This window comes from Calypte anna, chromosome 7 (assembly GCF_003957555.1).
Source record: "Calypte anna isolate BGI_N300 chromosome 7, bCalAnn1_v1.p, whole genome shotgun sequence".
Classification (NCBI taxonomy): Eukaryota; Metazoa; Chordata; class Aves; order Apodiformes; family Trochilidae; genus Calypte; species Calypte anna.
Genome location: NC_044253.1, coordinates 7,010,973 through 7,029,881, shown reverse-complemented (window position 1 = coordinate 7,029,881; position 18,909 = coordinate 7,010,973). Strand labels below are relative to the sequence as shown.

General features: G+C 37.3%; 1 protein-coding gene across 1 annotated transcript in view; it reads left to right on the top strand.

The window, feature by feature from the left end:
* The window catches only part of MGAT5 (alpha-1,6-mannosylglycoprotein 6-beta-N-acetylglucosaminyltransferase), a 114,051-nt gene that overhangs the window by 47,564 nt on the left and 47,578 nt on the right, over positions 1-18,909 (top strand). The window contains exons 3-5 of the mRNA XM_030454480.1: positions 2,983-3,150; positions 15,553-15,629; positions 17,031-17,120. Coding sequence (XP_030310340.1) covers positions 2,983-3,150; positions 15,553-15,629; positions 17,031-17,120 — 335 coding nt within the window. The remainder of the gene's footprint in view (positions 1-2,982; positions 3,151-15,552; positions 15,630-17,030; positions 17,121-18,909) is intronic.

Below are 18,909 nucleotides of genomic sequence, written 5' to 3'. Positions count from 1 at the left end.
TCAAGTTTATGTATCTGGCACAAGCTTAAATTAGGCTGAAGTATATTTGCCTCAGGGTAGACAACTCTTTGTGAGTTTCAGTGCTTTGTCTGGCAGTAAATTGTGTTCTTAATCTCTTCCATTTTTTTACAACCTGAGAATTAAGTCTGTGTGCATGTGTGAGAAAAAGTGCAGAGAAGAATGAATTGACCAGAAAATATTTAAATTTTTAAAAAATCCAGTTTCAGGTTAGGTGTGGCCCCTTTTCAACCTGATTAGGTCACATCGCACACCTCACTTCTTTCCTACTTGTCTATGCACTTTCAGGCTATCTGGAAAGTTAATGCCCTGTAAAACATAAAGTTTTCTTTCCTTTTGTTTTTGTCTTAGTGCTCAGCTCTGAAAAAATGGAGTAGTTATCTTTTTTCTGTTACCACTTATGTCCTCTAAAAAAGGAATATTTGAGTTCACATGAAGGTTCTTGCCCATAAACCTGAGATTATAAGACCAGAAATGGCTAACAATTATATTGCTTTGTTGCTTAAATAACAAGCTATCCTTATTCTGTAACTTCTACTGGCTTGTAACTCCATGTTCAACTTCACTGCTATGGTTTGGTACAAAGCAACACAAGCTAAACAGACCTGTAATAGATAAATGTTTAGATTGAAGACCTGCAAACAAGTAGAGATCCCTACAAAATTGTGTGCATAGGCTTAAAATAAGCCCCTGGCTGCTCTATAGCCAGCATCAGTGTCCCATTATCTTTAAGGGTTCTTGATGGGAGGTGAATTGAAGAAGGAAAAAAAAACCTCAACCCCAAAATCAAGTATGTCCCCCAAAATTGAGGGCTAACTGCATTGATCTGTGCCCTAGGTACAGAGTATCTGTAAAATAAGATCCCCTTGCATCTTGCTGCCTGTGGCACTCATTTCCTGCTCAAAATCCCCCAGGGGAGTAAGTTCCCCAGAGGTGAAACTGCATTTGAAAGTGGGTGAAGTAACCTTTTAATGTTTCTGTAAAGGTAGAGGTAAATCTTGTGTAGAAATGTCAGGTTCCATGGCTAAGAGGAATTTTATCTTTAAAGGCAAGTTCAGACAGGTGTGTTCAATTAAGGAGTTTAGAAGGGAGCAAAATAATGGTAATAGGTTTATATAAAATACTAGAGGGAAAGGTATGCTACAAGTGACTGAATAACACCATGTTAAATAATACTTTGTGAAACTGAGTAAAATGATAATTATTGGAAATATAAGCTAGTTTCACAGATTCACCAAATCATTCTGGTTAGGAAGGACCTTTTCCACTTTTATTTCTCTCTTTTTCTTTCTGCCATATGTTGAGCTGTCAGGTAGGTGAATCAAACACTTTTCTTTTGAAAGTTGTAGTCCAAGCATACACAGTGAGCATTAAATTTTTTATAGCAATAAGCATTTGTTTTACAAAAATTAATGATCTTTGCTTCTGTCCTCCCCTTCTCCAACTGGCCTCCAATTACTTTTTTGTTCTTGTAAGCAATTTCTCACGAGTGTTTTGCTATCAGTATTTTAAAATTACAGTGTTATCCATCATCCTGTTTATGATCTGTACACAGGTTTATATTTGTTGAGTTTCTTATTCTTTCCTGGATTTTATTTTTTTACTACCTTATTCCTAGGTTTTTCTCTCCTTCTCTGCCATGATTTTGTTCATGTTAAAATTTTGGTTATAACAAAAAAAAACCCCAACCTTTTGGGGCCCCTCCTAAGATAGCTCAGATCATCAGTGCTTAAGATTCCATCTCCTAATCCTTAAACAACAAGGGAATACCCAGAGTTATAAAGAAAAATATCTATTTTATGGCTCTGTGGAATAAATGTAACCCTCCTTTTATTTGGAAAAAAAAAAGAGAATTATAATTTTCTAAAAGCAGTAGTCTTTTCTTATTTACTCTCTCATTTGCAAAAAATTTGGGCTAGTCATGGGAAAAAAATCAAGGTAGCACAAAATAAGAGTGGCAAAAAATACAACTGATGTTGGGGCAGAGGAATCTCTTTAGATGTATTAAGAAACTTTTTATTACCAATAAAAAGTTACTTGATTCTAAAGTTGTGGAAAGTAGAAAATGTATTTTACATGTGCAGATGTAATTAAATGGGTATATAATGTAAATTCATCATACCAATTCTTTAATCTTGAGACATAAGTAAGTGAAAAAAGAACAATACTTTCTTTTATCTTTTTTTTTCTTTTTGGCTTGCTGCCACTATAGTTGTACAGTTCATTCTGAAAGTGGTCTGTGTTTTCCCTGCTTGCCCACAGTTCTCTGAGTCTGGGTTACTTTGAGAAATCTGAACAAAAGAGAAAGGAAAGAAAAACTATCTGGGTTTGGTGTTTGATATGCAGACTCCTGTTACTGTGTGTTGCTTTTACAGGAAAGGAGTTCTGGTAGAAGTGATCAACACTGTGAAAAAACAGCTGATTCGTGGTCCTTTATGTGTTAAACTGAAAAATTGAACTGAACATTTTTTGCCAGTGCAGGATGTGGTTGTGGTGGAGGAGATGCAGAAGGTTGTTTTGTCCCTTCTTTTGGAAGGGAATTTTTGTTTCCAGATGACTGAGCCTCACAGACAGTTCCTCTGCTAGTGCTTGAATATGGATTTAGGTTTAGATTCCGTACTATTTAAGCAACTTATTATTGTTTGAGCAATTACCAAAAAGCATGTTTTTGTTTCCATGTATGTACCTACAAAGGGACATGTTTCACTTTCAATACAGGATATATATATATATATATATATATATATATGAGTTGCAGTGTGCTTTCTAAAATACCCTGCGAGACAAGTTCCATGTCCAGAGAAACTTGTATGAGGCTGAATGAGCGTTTGTCCATTAAACTGCTAATGACAACTATTTGCACTGAAAGAATCTGTGTATACTCCAGTTTCATTCTTGTATTTTTTTTTCTTGTCTGACAGTGTGCATTGCCTTAAGCCTTAAACTTTTCCTTTGCATTTGTAGATTTGAAGAAGACACTTGCTGTCTTGTTGGATAATATCCTGCAGCGCATCGGGAAGCTGGAGTCCAAGGTGGAAAATCTTGTACTTAATGGAACAGGAGCAAACTCTACCAACAATACTACCACTCCTGCTCCCATCTTAGGAGCAGTTGAAAAGCTTAATGTAGCAGGTGGGTATGGCAACTGTTTGAAGTGTTTATGGGCTGTTTAATTTGTAATTCTCTCTTGGCTATAACAAGAATTTTCAGTGTTATGTGTGTGGAATGTCTTGACAAACAGAATTCAAGGTCTAGCCTGTATCAATGTCAACCTTTAGTCTTGTGATCTTTGACAAGCTCAGAGGAAGACTTTCTTCTATGGTTTCTTGAACACATTGAAGAAAATGAAATTCTTTGCCAAAGGGTTATAATCTATCTTGCTCATAGGTTATGTTTCAGACTTTAAGTGGTTGCACTTCAGAGCAATGAAACTGTGCAGTCAGTTTCTCTCAGAGCCTAATTACTTGGATCTGTTTGACTCTTCTCTGCATTTCTACCATGTGCACTTCATTGGTTGTTAGCTAAAAGAAAATTTGTTACTGGATATGATTAAAAGATGTCCTTCCCTACTCTGATGGGTAACTCTTACGATTTGACACACAGAGGTGACTGTGACCTACCTGGTACCTTCAGCTTAAATAAATATATGTTTTGCAGCATAATTTGAAGTCATTGGTTTTGTTTCCATTGAATGGGCTGTTCAGTGTACTTAAAACTTCTTGAAGCACTAGGGTCATGCTCTGGTGGTAAAATGCCTTGTTGGTCTCTTCAGCTGCATGTCTGTTCCTTTAGTGTGTTCCCAGCTGTGAATGTGGTTGGTACACTGAACAAATCTTGTTTATACTGCCTGGTATATTGCCCTGCATTTGCTCAGCCACCAAGTCTAAACAGATACTGGCTGTTCTGACCCTTAGTAAGAGCTCAGGCTGCTCTGCTAATGATCTTTGCAGCCCCAAACAGGGAGCAGAGCAGCAGAGTTAGGGCAGCTTGGTAAACAGGTTGATAGCTGTGCTTCTAAGTTTTGCCTGTGCTAGGGTTTCCTGTAAAAATAAATACATTGAGAGGATATTATCTTTGTAAATTTGTGAAAATAAAGAAGCAGATGCTGCCTTTGGTAAGGTAATGCCACTGACAGGAAGTCTGGGAGAGCAGATGTACAGTTGACACCTGATGACAATGTACTGGCAGAGTTGCTGTGTCAGCTGCTCTGTCCTAGCTGGCTTTATTGGTACCAGGACATTAAAGGCATATTATCTCTTGGTGAGACAAACCTTTGTTTCTCTCTTGCCACATATAAAAAATGTGCATTTACAGAATCCCTTTACTGTTTTACTGCACGTGGCCTTCTGGTACCTTCTCCCCCTCCTACCCTGACTGTGACTCTCCTCTTGGTTAGAGTCAAGGCAGATTGCAAACAAGTGATTGAAGAATCATAGAATCATAGAATGGGCTGGGTTGGAAGGGACCTTAGAGATCGTCAAGTCCAACCCTTGATCCAATCATCAAGTCCAACCCTTGAGTCCAATCCTTGAGATGTAGCACCTGCAGATGTGTTGCTGTCACAAGGAAAACAGCACAAGATCTTTATTAGAAGATCTTCCACTTGGATGGAAAGTGAAGTAGTCCAATATTGTTACAATTTCTGGCCTATATATATATAGTGAAAACCATCTCTGTATATTTTTTTTCATAGCTGGACAAAAGAAAGACCTGATGCTGTTATTTCAATACCTTAGCAGATAGTTGGAAGCAGTGTAGTCATGCTGTTTGTTGCTTATACATTTGTAGCCAAAGGATCATTGTTTTTAGCTGATAAGGAAGCATCTGACATCTTCGGGTGAACTGAATTTTGTTATTGTTAGAATGTGCTCAAGAGCACTGTTTAAGGAGCTTGGTAGGAGTTTTCAGTCTGCAGTGTTTATGTAGCTTTTTGCTGCCTGAGGATTGCTTTTGTGGTAAGAACACTACTTGTCTTATTAGAGCTTCAGTTTTTTACCTTTGAGTCTTGGTATCCTAAGTTTAAAATATCTGAAGCAACTATATTAAACAGCAAAAACAGAAAAACCTTAAGGAAACAGTTTCTTAATGTTAGATTAATGTATTATTCCCATGCCTGTTTGGATAATATAACTGTTCAGGTGTCTCTAGGCTGGACAGTCAATGGGTAAAACAGACCTTGAAGCTCATCCTTGTGTTAAAGTGCCTACTTGGAAGCAATCAGTGGAAATTCATCTGATCATAGGCAGTCAAATGGAAATGAAAAACTTGTTTCTACTCCTGACTTCATAGCAGTTTTCTGACAGTAGGAAACCCTGGAAGCCATATGATTCCAGTGAAAATAAAATACAAGTATCTTCTCAGTTAGGAAGGAATCATTCAGAAAATAAGCAAGGTGAGTAAACATTGTGATTACAATACAGCTTGCCAGCCACAGTGTTGGTTTTGGTTTTTTCTGTAATATTTCAGCAGCTTCCTTTTTTCCTTTTTTTCTTTCCTTTTTTTTTTAATGTGTGCTAGATCAATAGAGATAATCTGAAAATTGTTATAGAGGAGGCATTTTGTTACCCAACAGTTTGTCATTTCACTGGGGCTGAAGTGTGTGTATACAAATACACAATACTTTCCCCAGTTTATTTAGCTGGTACACTGTGATCACAGGAAGCAAACATGTTAGGATTATTATTTCTATATCAGCTATAATATTTTAATGCTGACTTTATAGAAATTCATGTTAGCTGTTGTTAGTAATTTTCCTCTTCCTGTGGACAACTACAGTATTTATAAAGCATCCTAGCATCAGGTTTAGTATTTTTAGTAATGTTTTTTTAAAGGCATCTTGAGTTTACTTTTCTGCAAATCTTTTCTTTTTCCTTGGAGTCACTGCTTGAAACTCTGAAATAAATCAGGCATTTTATAGCCTCATTCATCAGTGCAGCAGTGCAGTGTCATTAGCAGATTTTCCTAGAGGAGGCCTGCTTCCAGTGGAGCTGCTTCATGCATTTATTAATTTTGGATTGAGCTATCACAGTATACTGAGACCTGGTTCTCTAATCTATATAACCATGTCCCTTCACCTTTCTGCTTCCTGCAGGCCTTAGCTGCACTTTGGCAGCCACTGACACTGCTTGTAAAGCTTGGTGATAAATAGTGGAGTCACTATTCATCCTGAAATCTACATTCTGTCCTCACTGACCTTGTGTAAAGTTTACTGTATGTTGTATACTGTCTATGTATAAGGGATAGAATGAGACATGATGACAGAAAGGTGATTATGCTGCAAATATTTGTCCTCATTGCTGATAATGACTGGACACAAAGTCAACAAGAAAACATAATATTTTTCTTATAAGTGAAAGCTGACTGCTATGGCAGGCTGGATTTGTCAATCTGAACGTGCTATGAGCTTTTCATTGTGCATTTTAAATTACTCTTGCATGGAAAAAATACTCTTATTAGCAAACTAGGAAGAAAAGAGATTATAATGATAATTAGTCAATGTTTCTCCTCCCAGCACATCTCTGCAAGTGGAATTTTCTTTCACTAAGAATATTGCTTAGTTCAGAAAGTAGTCCTAAAAACAGCATCCATGTGCTACAGAAGATTGTGATAATTCAAGAATCCTGATACAGTTCCAGGGTCAAGTTACTGAAATCTGTCCAGGTTATGGTTTTATCTCACTTTAATAAATAACAGTTATGTGACCATAATTCAGGTTTATGGATTGAAATATTATTTTTGTGGGATTAAGGACTGTTGTAATTTGACAGTGGGAATTTAACCTCTGACTGTCAAGCATGCTGCAGAACTGATGTGGCAGTGGTGAAATGTGTAATGGAAAATATCACTCTCTGGTAAAAGGATCTGAAGAAAATCCATCTGGATTATGCTCATTCCTAATAAAGTGATAACAGTTGGTAGGAGGAAATGTTGAGGATTTAGTAAGGATTGTAACTCAGCTGTCTCTGAAGTAGGTGAACTCAAACTTTTATTTCATTCATTTTGACTTCCCAATTAGAGACCAGAAATCTGTTTTCCTTTTCAGACTCTGAAACAGGGAGGATTGTTGATGTAAATGTAGATTGTACTATGTATCTGTACCCTTACTGTGTTTAGGTTTAGAGTTTGTGACATGATGCTACACCTCATTTCTTCCTCTGAAGTTCATTTTGGAAAATCTTTCATTGAGAGCATAAACTCTTAGTATCACAAACATCTTTAATTCTAATCCCACAGAAGTTGAGAGGACCTCAGCTAAAAGGTGAGGCTGCTAAAAAGCAAAGCCCTGGAGCATCTTGAGCAGCTTGAGTGGGAGGTTAGGCTTACTCTTTTTTTCCTCTCTACAAATATGTGTAAAATGGTAAACATGCTTTTTTCCTTTTTCTTCTTCTCAAAAACATTGACCAACCCATTTGTTTATACATTGAGAATTTTCAACTCCTCTGAAAGAGTGAATTGTTAATCAAGATGCCTGTAAGGCTTCAGCTGTTTCAGAAGCAATAAACTCCTCTTTCCTTCTATCCCTTGCCCTTTTTTATCCGAGTTGAACATGAAAAGTAAAGGTCTTTAGTAACCATCCTTTCTGCATTTGTGGAAAGTAATATATTCCCATGCACACAAGAAAGTACTAATCTAAACCTTGGGTGCCTTGAAGATAAAAGTTTTCATCAGCCTTTAGAACAGGAAGCCTTGAGCCAGTGCCACAAATAACACTCCCAGGTAAAGTTGTTGTTCTGGAGATGATTAAACAGAAAGGAGGAAATATGAAACCATGGCACTTCCAAGCAGAGCTTGTCAGCATGACTGCTTCTGTTGTAGCTGAATCCTGGGTTCTATGTGATAGGCACAAAATCAGGTTGGTTTTGGCAACTTGGCTTTTAACTGCTTGGCTTTTCCAACATGACTGTGAAAGAAATACTTGATTTTTGTGGGACTGAGATGCACTACACACATTTCATCAGACAGGGCAATCTGCACAAACATGGTCTAAGAATCAGTCCTCTGTTTCCTTCATGTGTTGTTTTTAGTTGTTGGTTTTGGGGTTTTTTTGTGTTTTTTTTTACTAAGCAGGTTTGTGTGTTATGGGTTGGGTTGGGTTTGGTTTGGGCTTCGTTTTGGGTTGTTTATTTATGTTTTCTAAATTATGAACTCCTAATGTGTTCTTCTGGCAGCTATGGGAGAAACTTGATTTAAGCAAACTAAGAGAAACATTCAATTCCTCAGGCTTTAAAACACTACTAAATAACTGTAGTAAAAATTCTGAATATGTATGTTGCAAAACAATTTTTATTGAAAGGAAAATGTTGATTTAAAGCAAGAGCCAAGGTACTCTGAGGCCATTGTCTTTGCTTGTTCTCAGAAAAGTCAACTTTTTGATAAGCATAACCATTTAACACCTCAGGTAATATAATTGCACTGAAAACTTTGCCAAACTGGTTGTTTACAACATGTTCTTCTTCCTTGAAAAGTGTCACTTCAATGGATTTTAATTGTGTGTCTTTGATCCCATAAAAATGAGCAAGTGAAGGTTCATATCAAATCCTCCCCCACACCTCTCCTGTGCATATCTGGTACTTGGAGAACTTTCTAAAATTTAAGAACATTTAAGTGTTGGGTTGCTGTCTGTGGCAGTGCTCAGGGAGGGACAATACATTTGGTGTGTCTGTTCAGAGTTTCCATGCCTTTTGTGCCTTAACTTGGTCTGCTGCATTGGCTGTTGGGTTCTCTTTTAACAACTTTAATATTAAACACCTTTAAAGTAATTCATTAGAATGCACATTTCAGTATTTACTTGTCATCTAAGACACGGTGGCTTGGATGCCTGTCAGGTACCTGGAATCCTTTGTCAGTATGTAGCACAGCAGGCTGGCAAGTCTGGACCTTGGTCATGGTATTTCCATGTCCTTCCTAAACACCTGAGGCTGACACACTTTTAAATGGAGGAGGAAGACTCAGGTAACTTCTTCATTAGTTGATTTTTTTCCATGGCTCTGCCCAAAGAACTTTGTTATACACATGTAGCAGCCTCCTTAGCTTTAACAGTCTGCAGCTATAGCTTGCCCCATGGTTCTGTGCTTCAGATACAAATCAGATTTAAAAAAATAATAAAAAAAAAGCTAAGATAATGGATATTATTTTGAATTTCCAAAGTTGTCCCCCTGTCTTAAGTGGGCTACAGCAGGCTTTTCTTCAGGTAACACAGTATGTACAATGTTCTGTATGGTCATGCCTTAAAAAGTAAAATACTTCTCCCACAGAACATCATTGTGTACCAGATGTAACAGGATGTGGGCTGCATGTTTCTAATAGCCAAGATTACAGCTTTCTCAGGGTAATGCTTTGCTTTTACTGGTATTCATTGTGCTTTATCCATTGTATTCTTTTTCCACACTGTATACAGTACCAAGCAGGCAGTTTTTCCCATGTTGCTGTCCATTTGCCTCCCACAAAAGCAGTAGCTGGGGAGAGCTGTGTGCTTTCAAGCCTTGCTGTTGCAGCACAGTGTAATGACTGCAGAAGACCACACGTGAATATTTTCCATTGCAGTGCTGAGCTCTATCAGTAGTGCTGAAGGGGGCTGTTAGTGGTCCCCTGGGCTGCATTTTGATTAACTACTTGACTACTGCTTGAATTCTCCCCAGACTGCATTGATTTCAGTAGTGTTAATGGAACATAGCAGCACAGCTGGTGTGAGGATGGGCTAGCACTAGAAAAGTTAATTTTCTTTAAATCATACCAATACTTTGCTACTGAAGTTTTTTCAGTGTCAGTAGAAAGCTATTTGTGCTCTTCATTTAAAATCTTGGAATCTTTAGCTCATTACATTGAATATGCTGCTGGTGCTTCCAGCTCACATTGTAAATTCTCTCTGAAGATATCATACTAGTTGGAGATTAAGATTGTGAATTAAATTGAGAATGTGTTAATTAATGGGAGAAGGGAAAGGAGACCTTAACTACAGTGTTATGTGTAACTGTAGATAACAGATTTCAGAATTGAAAAAGACACAAGAGAAGGGTTTCCTCAGTAAAAGTAAGAGTAATACTTTTATTTAATGATCAAAATGAGAAAGAGGACAAATAGATATAAAATTTATAAGTAGACTTAGTTGGATATGGTTGTCTTTTAGCACTAGGGAGGCTCCTGATTTTATTTAGATATGCTGAGGGTAAATGCTATGAGTTGAGCTATTATCTGTGCTATATGTCATCAAAACATAGTCTAATATGCTTTTTTTTTTTCACTACTCTAAAGATCTGGGGTTTAGCCTCGAGGTTCCAAAGTATATAAACCTTTGTGTCATGTTAAATTCCCAAGGTAGTTCAGTTCTGATAATGAAGAATTGATCCCTGGCAGACTAGATAGGCTGGTGGTGTCACAGTTTGCAATTTCAACAGTATTTTATTTTGCCTTCTTTTTCATTTTTTATTTTAAAACTTTTATGATAAATAGAATGCCTCTCAGTACACAGTAACTACTTATAACTTGTACTCAGTTTAGTATCTTAGCAGATTGTCTTTTAACAGATGGAGAAAAACTGAAGCAGAATTTTCAGTCTCTTCCAGATGATGCAATACAGGAAAGTTACAAAATATGTGTGTAGCACTTACTATCACCTATTTTTACTGTTTTGTTAAAGACTAACTTGGAAGCAGACAAAAAAACCAACAACTCTTTACCACAGACTGCACTTTTAACAACATAATTCCTTCCTTAGTGTTTCTCTATAAACTAAACTAAATCTGTGAACATGAAGAGATGATGAAGATCAATACCTGTGAACTGGTGTTTCAAGAGGGCAGTGTCAAAGGCAGGGGGCTTCAGCTCATACAGAGCAACAAGGGAGAAATATCTTTTCTAACACAACTGAGGTGGCTTAGCTTAAGTCTGCCAACTCATCCATCCTGATGTGCCAGACTTTGCACTGAAGTGCCTGGTGATTGTTCACAAGTTGAGTTTCACATGCTGTGCACTAACATTCTCTGGTGCAGAGCTGTGTATCTATCTCTACACAACCACAGACATTTGCAGAGTGAACCGGTATTTCCTTTCTAAACATGGGGATGGAGTTTTGGTTGGTTTGACTATCTCAGGGCCTCACAGATAGAGCACTGTATTTTTAAAAAGGGGTTTTTTTAATCTAGTTACTTGGTGTTTTATCAAAATGTTCTGGTTTTTTCCAGGATAACCTATAGCAACTGTGTGCTCTGAGGTTTATAATATGCTCACATACATATTTTCAATGTCAACTCATTGACTTTTAATGTAACATCACACAAGATAAATGTTTAATAAGTGTGTCTTTGCATAGCAGCAGTCAAGAGGAAGAAAGCTGTGCATGACTTCAAAAACACTTAGGTGTCTGTAGAATAGGAATTAATATCAGGGCTCACACAAAGCTTAAGAGAAAAAAAACTTTGTATAATCTACTGTTGCTTTGTACTGACATGACACTTGCTTTATTTCTGACTTTTTTGGCTGTGAGTTGTAAGTTTTAGCTGGGAAAATATATCTCAGAACTTGTATTTTAAATTATATAAATCCTAATTAAAGATAAAAGTCCTTGTGGTTTCTCAAATGCTATTTTCCAACAGAAGTAACTTTAATGTCTGGTTTAATGTATTTTTTCCCCTTCAGGAAAGAACTATCCAATGTGATTTTGGCAACAGCATTATGCTTTTAACCAATTTTTTTTAACAAGAATGTTCATAAGATATTGGGAGGTTTTTTTATCATCTCCAAATGATAAGAAACTTTAAACTCTTGACTTGTGTTTTAATATTTGCTTTTCATGCTTTGAAAGATCCAGATGTGTAGATCAGCATCCTCGGGGTTCTACTTTCTTCATCTCCCCTGTCTTAGTAGCCCATCCAAAAGTGTAAATTGTCAGTAACTGGTTGTGCTTGGTCCCAGCTGTCCATGAGATACACAAGATTTGCTCACCTCTGGATTCCTTTTTAGAAAGAGGCATGGATGATCAAAACCTGTCCCCAAAAAAGGTAGTGAGCTGGTTTGGCTGTGTCCAACCCTTGCTGCTACTTTGCCTGGTCCAGCTGTGTGGTGTGGCTTGAAGATGTCAGGCTGGTCTGTTAGTTTGCAGCAGTGGTTTTCTGTTTGAAGAGGCTGGCCAAAAATCAAAAATGTAGGTATTTTATGAGGATGTTTCCTAGGTTTACATCCATAGTTCAGAACAGGTAGTTTACCAAGGGTGGGGAAGGGAGCCCACTGGCTGTACCCCAGAGGCTCCAGCATATCCCTTGTACCTAGCTTGTCGTGAGTGGATGGAGAAGCTGAAGTGTAATTCCTCATGGTTTAGGCCTAGCCAGCAACAAAGAACCATGTGTCCACTCACATCAGGTGCTCTTGGAAGCAGTAAACAGCAGAAAGTATTTTGGAAGTGCTAGTAGGGCCATTAATACTTCATTTACCATGGTTAGAGGTAAATAATCTGTTCCCTGCACAGATTATTCTGGCGACATCAAGTTTGCTGTTTGTGTATCAGTCATCCCAGTGCAAAAGCAAGAGGGGCTGCTCTGGAAAAAGCCCTGAGTGCAGCTGGTCACAGGGGAGACCAGAAGCCTGAGAAAATCTGCAGCTTGTGCTGACATATATGTCTGGTGCTTGCTTTTTCCTTCTGGGAACATGCAGGGACAAGGAGAGCTGGAAGAGTTGGCTTTCTGCGTGGAAAGGCTCTGTCTGCAGCACTGCCACAGCTCAGCTGAGGTGTTGATGTGTGTGGTGGGTGCAATCTGTGACTGTTGGAACAAGGCAGGTTTTATTCTTGCAAATATAGGGATCCTCTAAAAGCTTTTGAACAATGAACAGCAGCAAAGATCACTGCCCACCTACAAAAGCACACAAACATGCAGAAAGTGTTTGCACATGGGAAGAGCAAGCTGGTGAATGGGCTGCAATTGTGTATTTACCAGAAATGTCACTCTGGGTATCCTGGGGTGTTTTGCTCCATCCTTCCTTTCTTTGACACATCACAGGATACTCATTAGAATGCAATATGATTTAAGTGAAAAACTTGGCAGGGAAGGTGTTTATGCTGTAGAATAAAGAATTGTGTCCTGTTTATATGTTTTGTCCTCTACTTAAAGACACTTCAGAAGAAGAGGGTTTGCCTGACCAACTGGAAGGCACTTGATACACTAACATAGGTAGCTTGAGATAGAAGACAAAGCTTATGGATACTTCATATTGAGAAGCTCTGCCTTCCAACCAACAGAAAGGGCAGAAGAGCAGCTTTTGGGTACTTTTCTACATTTTATAAGGAGCTGAAAGAGTAACATCATGTCTAAGGAGGATTTTTTTAGCCCAGAGCAAGCAGTACAAAGGCTGTATGTTATGTTTTCTTAAGTGGCTTTGCTAGGGTGTGTCAGTGGCTCCTCCTGCTGCAACTGCAGCCCCTGGGGGTCTGTCCTTCCCACCTCTGCTTTACTTACCCTGTAGTGCCAAGCAAATTTTTTTTCTGGTTTGAATTCATAATTTTGGGCAAGAACTATTTTTAACTGATAACATATCAGTGATCTAACCATGAGTCAAGTTGAGTGGTAGTGTTGGCATGGGGAGGGGCCAGTAGTGGCTAAGGAAGGATACCCCTTAAGAAATCACTGTAGCAGTGGAAATAGTTTGTGGAAATACATGTGGAATGCCATTAATAATACCTTCTCCTTCAGAGTGTAATGATTCTCTTACCTCTCTGAAAATTGCTATTTATAGCTGGTTCTCTATATAGTAACTATGGGGGGAAGCAAAAAAAACCTTTGAGCATAGCAAGTATAACTTGTCCAAATGCAACTGAAATTGATACAAAGACTTGATTGAATAGAATTACTCAGACATTCAGAATATTTTACCTTAAGTTCTCTATGATGCTAAAAGCTGAATTTTCCCTGTAGTTGAACTGCATCTCTGATGTTATATCATAGATTTAAAAAGACTTTAATGTTTTAGGAAGATGTGTATTTGGCATGCTTTATGAAGCCTCTGCACTTATGAGTTTCAGGGGAGAAAAAAAGCCCACAGTTAAGATCACGAAGTTTTTGTAATGGCATTATATTGATTACTGAAAATTGCCATCATCCTAACCATGCCTATTTTCATTTTAAGGTAGGGCTTTTTGCTGTTTGATCTTAAGCACTGATTTCAGTTTGATTCCTGAACAGCAGTAAGGCAAGAAGTCCCATTGTTATCCAGCTGTACTGACTCAGTTTTGAACCAATTTTTAAGTTGTTGATATTTGTATGTGTGTTCTTTAAGTTCTTCCTTGGAGCAGATGCAGGGGACTTGTCTGCAAGAATCCCATAAGGATAAGAAGATAAAGGGGAATATTTTGGAAGTGCTCATTGATTTGAAATTACAAGGTCAACTTAAAAGCTACTTCACTTCAGTGTTGTTGTCATTGGCAGTACAGCTCAGTTCGTCAAACTACTGCTGCTGCAGAGACTGCCAAATATGTGTCTTTTTCCTGGCATGATTCTTCTTTCCCCATCTGCTCCATTTTGCAGTTCTTCACTCATATTTCTAGTTCTTATTTTTTAAGGAAACTATTTTAAAAAAATAAAAATAAAAAAGGAAAATACTCAGATAAATCAGGAGGCATTTTTTGTATATGTCAATGTTTTAACTTTTATCCACTGATCTATTCTAGTGCTTCTAGGTTGATAGATGTTTGGCTTTAATGATCCTGATTCTTACCCATGGGAAATGCTAGAAATGATGCAGGAATAATTTAGATAACTCTCGGATGAAATACCTAAAGTGCAAACCTTTTTTCCTCCTCTGCCTTTGGCAAGAATCTCTCCACTACTTTAATAATTTTTCTTCCCTTAAAAGCCTGCCTTAGAGGATTCTGTTAAGTTCTTAGAAGAAAGTGCCATCCTGGCGTTGGTGCAGTTATGTCCTTTAAAAGTCCTCCTTTGGCTCATGGACTAGAAACATTACTCTGTGTTACACTCTTGTGTTGCAAAAGTCTAGAATGATAAAATACTAAAACAGGCAAAAAAGAAAAAAGTCCTTGGGAGACCATCAGAATTTTTTTTTTTCATGAGGTGCTATCTAGTGCTACTCAGTTATAAATTTAGGTCATGTTGCAACATTTATTAATTGGGTTATGTATCTGATGCCAAGCTGTGGATTATGGAAAGTGATAACAGAACAGGAAGATCTAGGGCTTGTGTTTAAGAGAAACATACATTTAACAAATGTTTAAGGATTGGAAACAAATTGTTGCAATTTAGTACTTTTATTCACACTTTGATTAGGAAGATATTTTGGTTTTAGTTATTTTCAGTGTGGATTAGTCCAGGTTCTGTAATTAAGCACTTTTACTGCAAGTCAGAGTTGCAATCTATGCAACCATTATATTCTAAGGTAAAACAGAGCAGACTGAATTTTAGAGTTATAACAAATATTACACAGAAGGACTTGTCAGTCTGGTTTGTGGATTCATGAAAATAAAAGGAAGGATTCATTAAACTATCTGTCAGAACTGTGAAATTAAATTCAGTTATGTTCTATGTTTCTCTTTAGATCTCATAAATGGAGCCCAAGAACAGTGTGAATTGCCTCCTATGGATGGTTTTCCTCACTGTGAAGGGAAAATAAAGGTAACTGAAGAGTTTTTGATCTTCTATGTGTGCTCTGTTAAAAACTGAACATACGTTGCAAGAGGTCATTATTCAGAAAATGATGAAAAACACCTGGGTCAAAAAAGAAGAGAGGATTTTTAGGGGTGTGAGTCACTTCAGCCCTGCTCACCTCAAGCCTTTAATACTGCTGCAGAGAAATAAAGTAGCATCCTGTTAAGACAGCCATCAGATGGTATATTATGTGAGAATGCTATACTCTTCAACAAAATGCCTTATTATTTGAATGCTGTCTTGCTATTCAGAAACTTTTTTTTTTCTTTTTGAAAAGCCCTCTTTTCTTCCCTGGGATGAGTCATTTGACATTCCCCTACACCAGGACTGACTGGAATTCTCTGCTTACCTCACCCCTGTCTTTTCCCTGTTTCATTAAGACATTTGTTAACAGTTCTTTCCCACCCCTCTGCCAACAGCTCTATCCGGTTCCTCCAATCTGTTAGAAGCATTTTTCCTTTCTGCTACCAGGCTGGACACTGCATTAAGTGTGGGGTTCAAAGATGATTCTATATAAATCCAATATTTTATTAACAATGCATTTGGAAAGGCCAAATATTGAAAGCCATCAGATGTTGGTTAGAAAGGAAACAACAAAAAAACAACTCCAAAACCTCAAGAGGTAGAGGTTTTTGGATTTTTTTCCCCCCCAATATAGATTTCAAGTGTAAGGATAGTGTTCTAGAAGTCGAGGAGAGAAGTAAAAATTATTGACTTTTACATATCATTATCAAGTATTACAATTTATTTTTGAAAGGGGAAACAAGTGCCAAAGTAAATGTGAATTTGTTGCCTTTTTTCTCTAAATAAAATTCTTAGGCATTAGTATTTTAAAAACAGTCTTAAATCTCTGGTCTGTGTTTTGATCCATTTTTATAAACTGGCTGCATAGTGACCATGTAATACATTATTTGAATACTAAAATGTGACTTTAAATTAATTACTTGTATCTGCAAAAATGGCAGATTCTTGGCAGAATCGGGCAGATTTCAATTTTGGTAACTGAAATGATCTGTTAAATTCCAGAGCAAGTGTAACGTGGGGGTGGAGGGGAGGCTATGGAGTCAATTCCAGCCACACCCATATGTCTGCATCCTTTTTATATTCTCCTTTTGACATTGTCTCTGCTTGTCTGGCTCCCAGCTTGAATAAACTGTGCTCACCTCTAGTGTGTGGTTACTTCCCCACTGTCGCTGAATTCAGAGATGCAGTATACTACAAAATATGAATAAAATTCCTTTCTTTATGATTTTTATCTGGTTGGATATAGTCACTTGCAGCTTTTCCTCTCCTGAGTTCATTGTGAAATAGTATAGAGTTATTACATGGCACTTAAACCTAACAGGCTGCATTTCTGTTCTGTTGCAGTGGATGAAAGATATGTGGCGATCAGATCCCTGTTACGCAAGTTACGGTGTAGATGGATCCACGTGCTCCTTTTTTATTTACCTCAGTGAGGTCAGTAGCCTTTTAATCTGCAGAAGGGTAACATCATAGTGGCTGGATGTTTTGGTAACTGCAAACTATTCTCAAAAGAAATGACAACTTTGTTCAGAAAAATTCTGTAAAGAGGAACAAGTTACTTCAACAGAATTATTATGAAGGGTGTTGCTGTTATTCGTAAGTCCTCCAAGTGTTCCTAGCCTTGAGAAATCTAATGGTTATAAATGAAAATTTTGATAATTCATAGCAGCTGATGGAACTAGTGGCTTACTACTTGCAAAGAACTGCAAGAGCCAATTTGGCTTCAGATTTGGCAGCCAATACTAATTCTGTAGTTTCTGGAGGATTGGGGAGGGGTGGCTGGGATTGCAAATCATCAGAGACTCAAATGGTAAAGCAGTCTATTAGTAATTCAGTTGTAATGAAAGTAAGTTTCTGTTCATTTATTCATTTGACTGTTAGTAAACTTTTGAGGGCATATCTTGAAGCAGCAGTGTTAGTTAAATCCATACCCAAAACATGTATGTAAAGAAATAAAAAATGTTGTGTTAAATTACAAATTTGACTCATTCCATTGCTATTACCTGCTTTGGTTTATTTATCAGCTATAAAGCTGGAGAAGAAAAAGATATATGCTGTTATTTATCACAGAAGCTGGACGTATAGGTTCATAATCATCTGTCAGCCAAGTGGTGCTTCATGTTTTTAATGCAGATGTATTTCAAAAATTAAGATATGTGTCAATTGAGTGGAACAATCTAATATCTTTAAATGGCATTTATCATTTGGTACTTCTTTGAAATCCCAGTATTTAGTGTGACAATCTTCTCTGATCATTAGTTTTAAAAATTCAGTTGATGCTGTTAGTTTTCTCATAATTGATCTTTTGGTTTGATCTCATGGCAAATGCAATCAGATTTATAGAGGCCAAATGCTGTTTTTTCCAAGGGTCTAGGGATTGGATTTTTCTTTCAAGTATCAATACTGAATTTGGGCAACTTCTCATTTTATAATGGAGAAACAGCACAATTAGGCTAGGTGGATATTTGGGAACTTCAGACAACTGTCCTGTACTTTTGAAGTATTCTCCCATGGCAGAATGTAAAACCAATATTGGGTGAGTATGTAATTAACCTTGAGTTTAAATTTGGCATTCTTAATCCTATGATTAATTCCATGATTAATGCCCAGCAGCAGAGGTCGAAAGCCTAAAATGTTTGCGAATGCAAGCATGAAATGAAATTCTAATAACACTACAATGATGTGGATTTATGAGGTGTGTTGGCTTCTGAGGATAACTTGGAAATGCTGTTGTGAGAGTAATTTGTCAAAGTGGACAGTGATGAAGAGCTGACAGTTCCTAGTATGGTTGCACAGCTGAATGATAAATGTGTCTAGAGAGCTCTTGAGTTAAAACTGCTGATTTAAAATATTAAATGCATTAGGGTACTGGAAGGGATGTTACTGCTAAGATTATTTTTTTAACTTTAAGGTTATAATATGGGAGTAAGATGGTTATGTACATGATTTGTTTGAAAAGGCAATATATGTATTAAATTATGCACAACCTCAGTTTGAAAAGAAAGAATAGGCATCGAATTGTTGCTTTAGCTATTTTTGTTCTTAAAATCACCTCTACAATCTAGTGTGAGAGATGCCTGTGCTCTTTCCTACTCCTGGGATCTACTTTTTTCTTCTGGAACCAGCTAGGGTGTTACATGTTACACTCTTTGTAATGCAATTTCAAACTTGTAAACAATGGAGCCTGAAATACTGCATATTGGTGTGTAATCTGGGTCAGAAC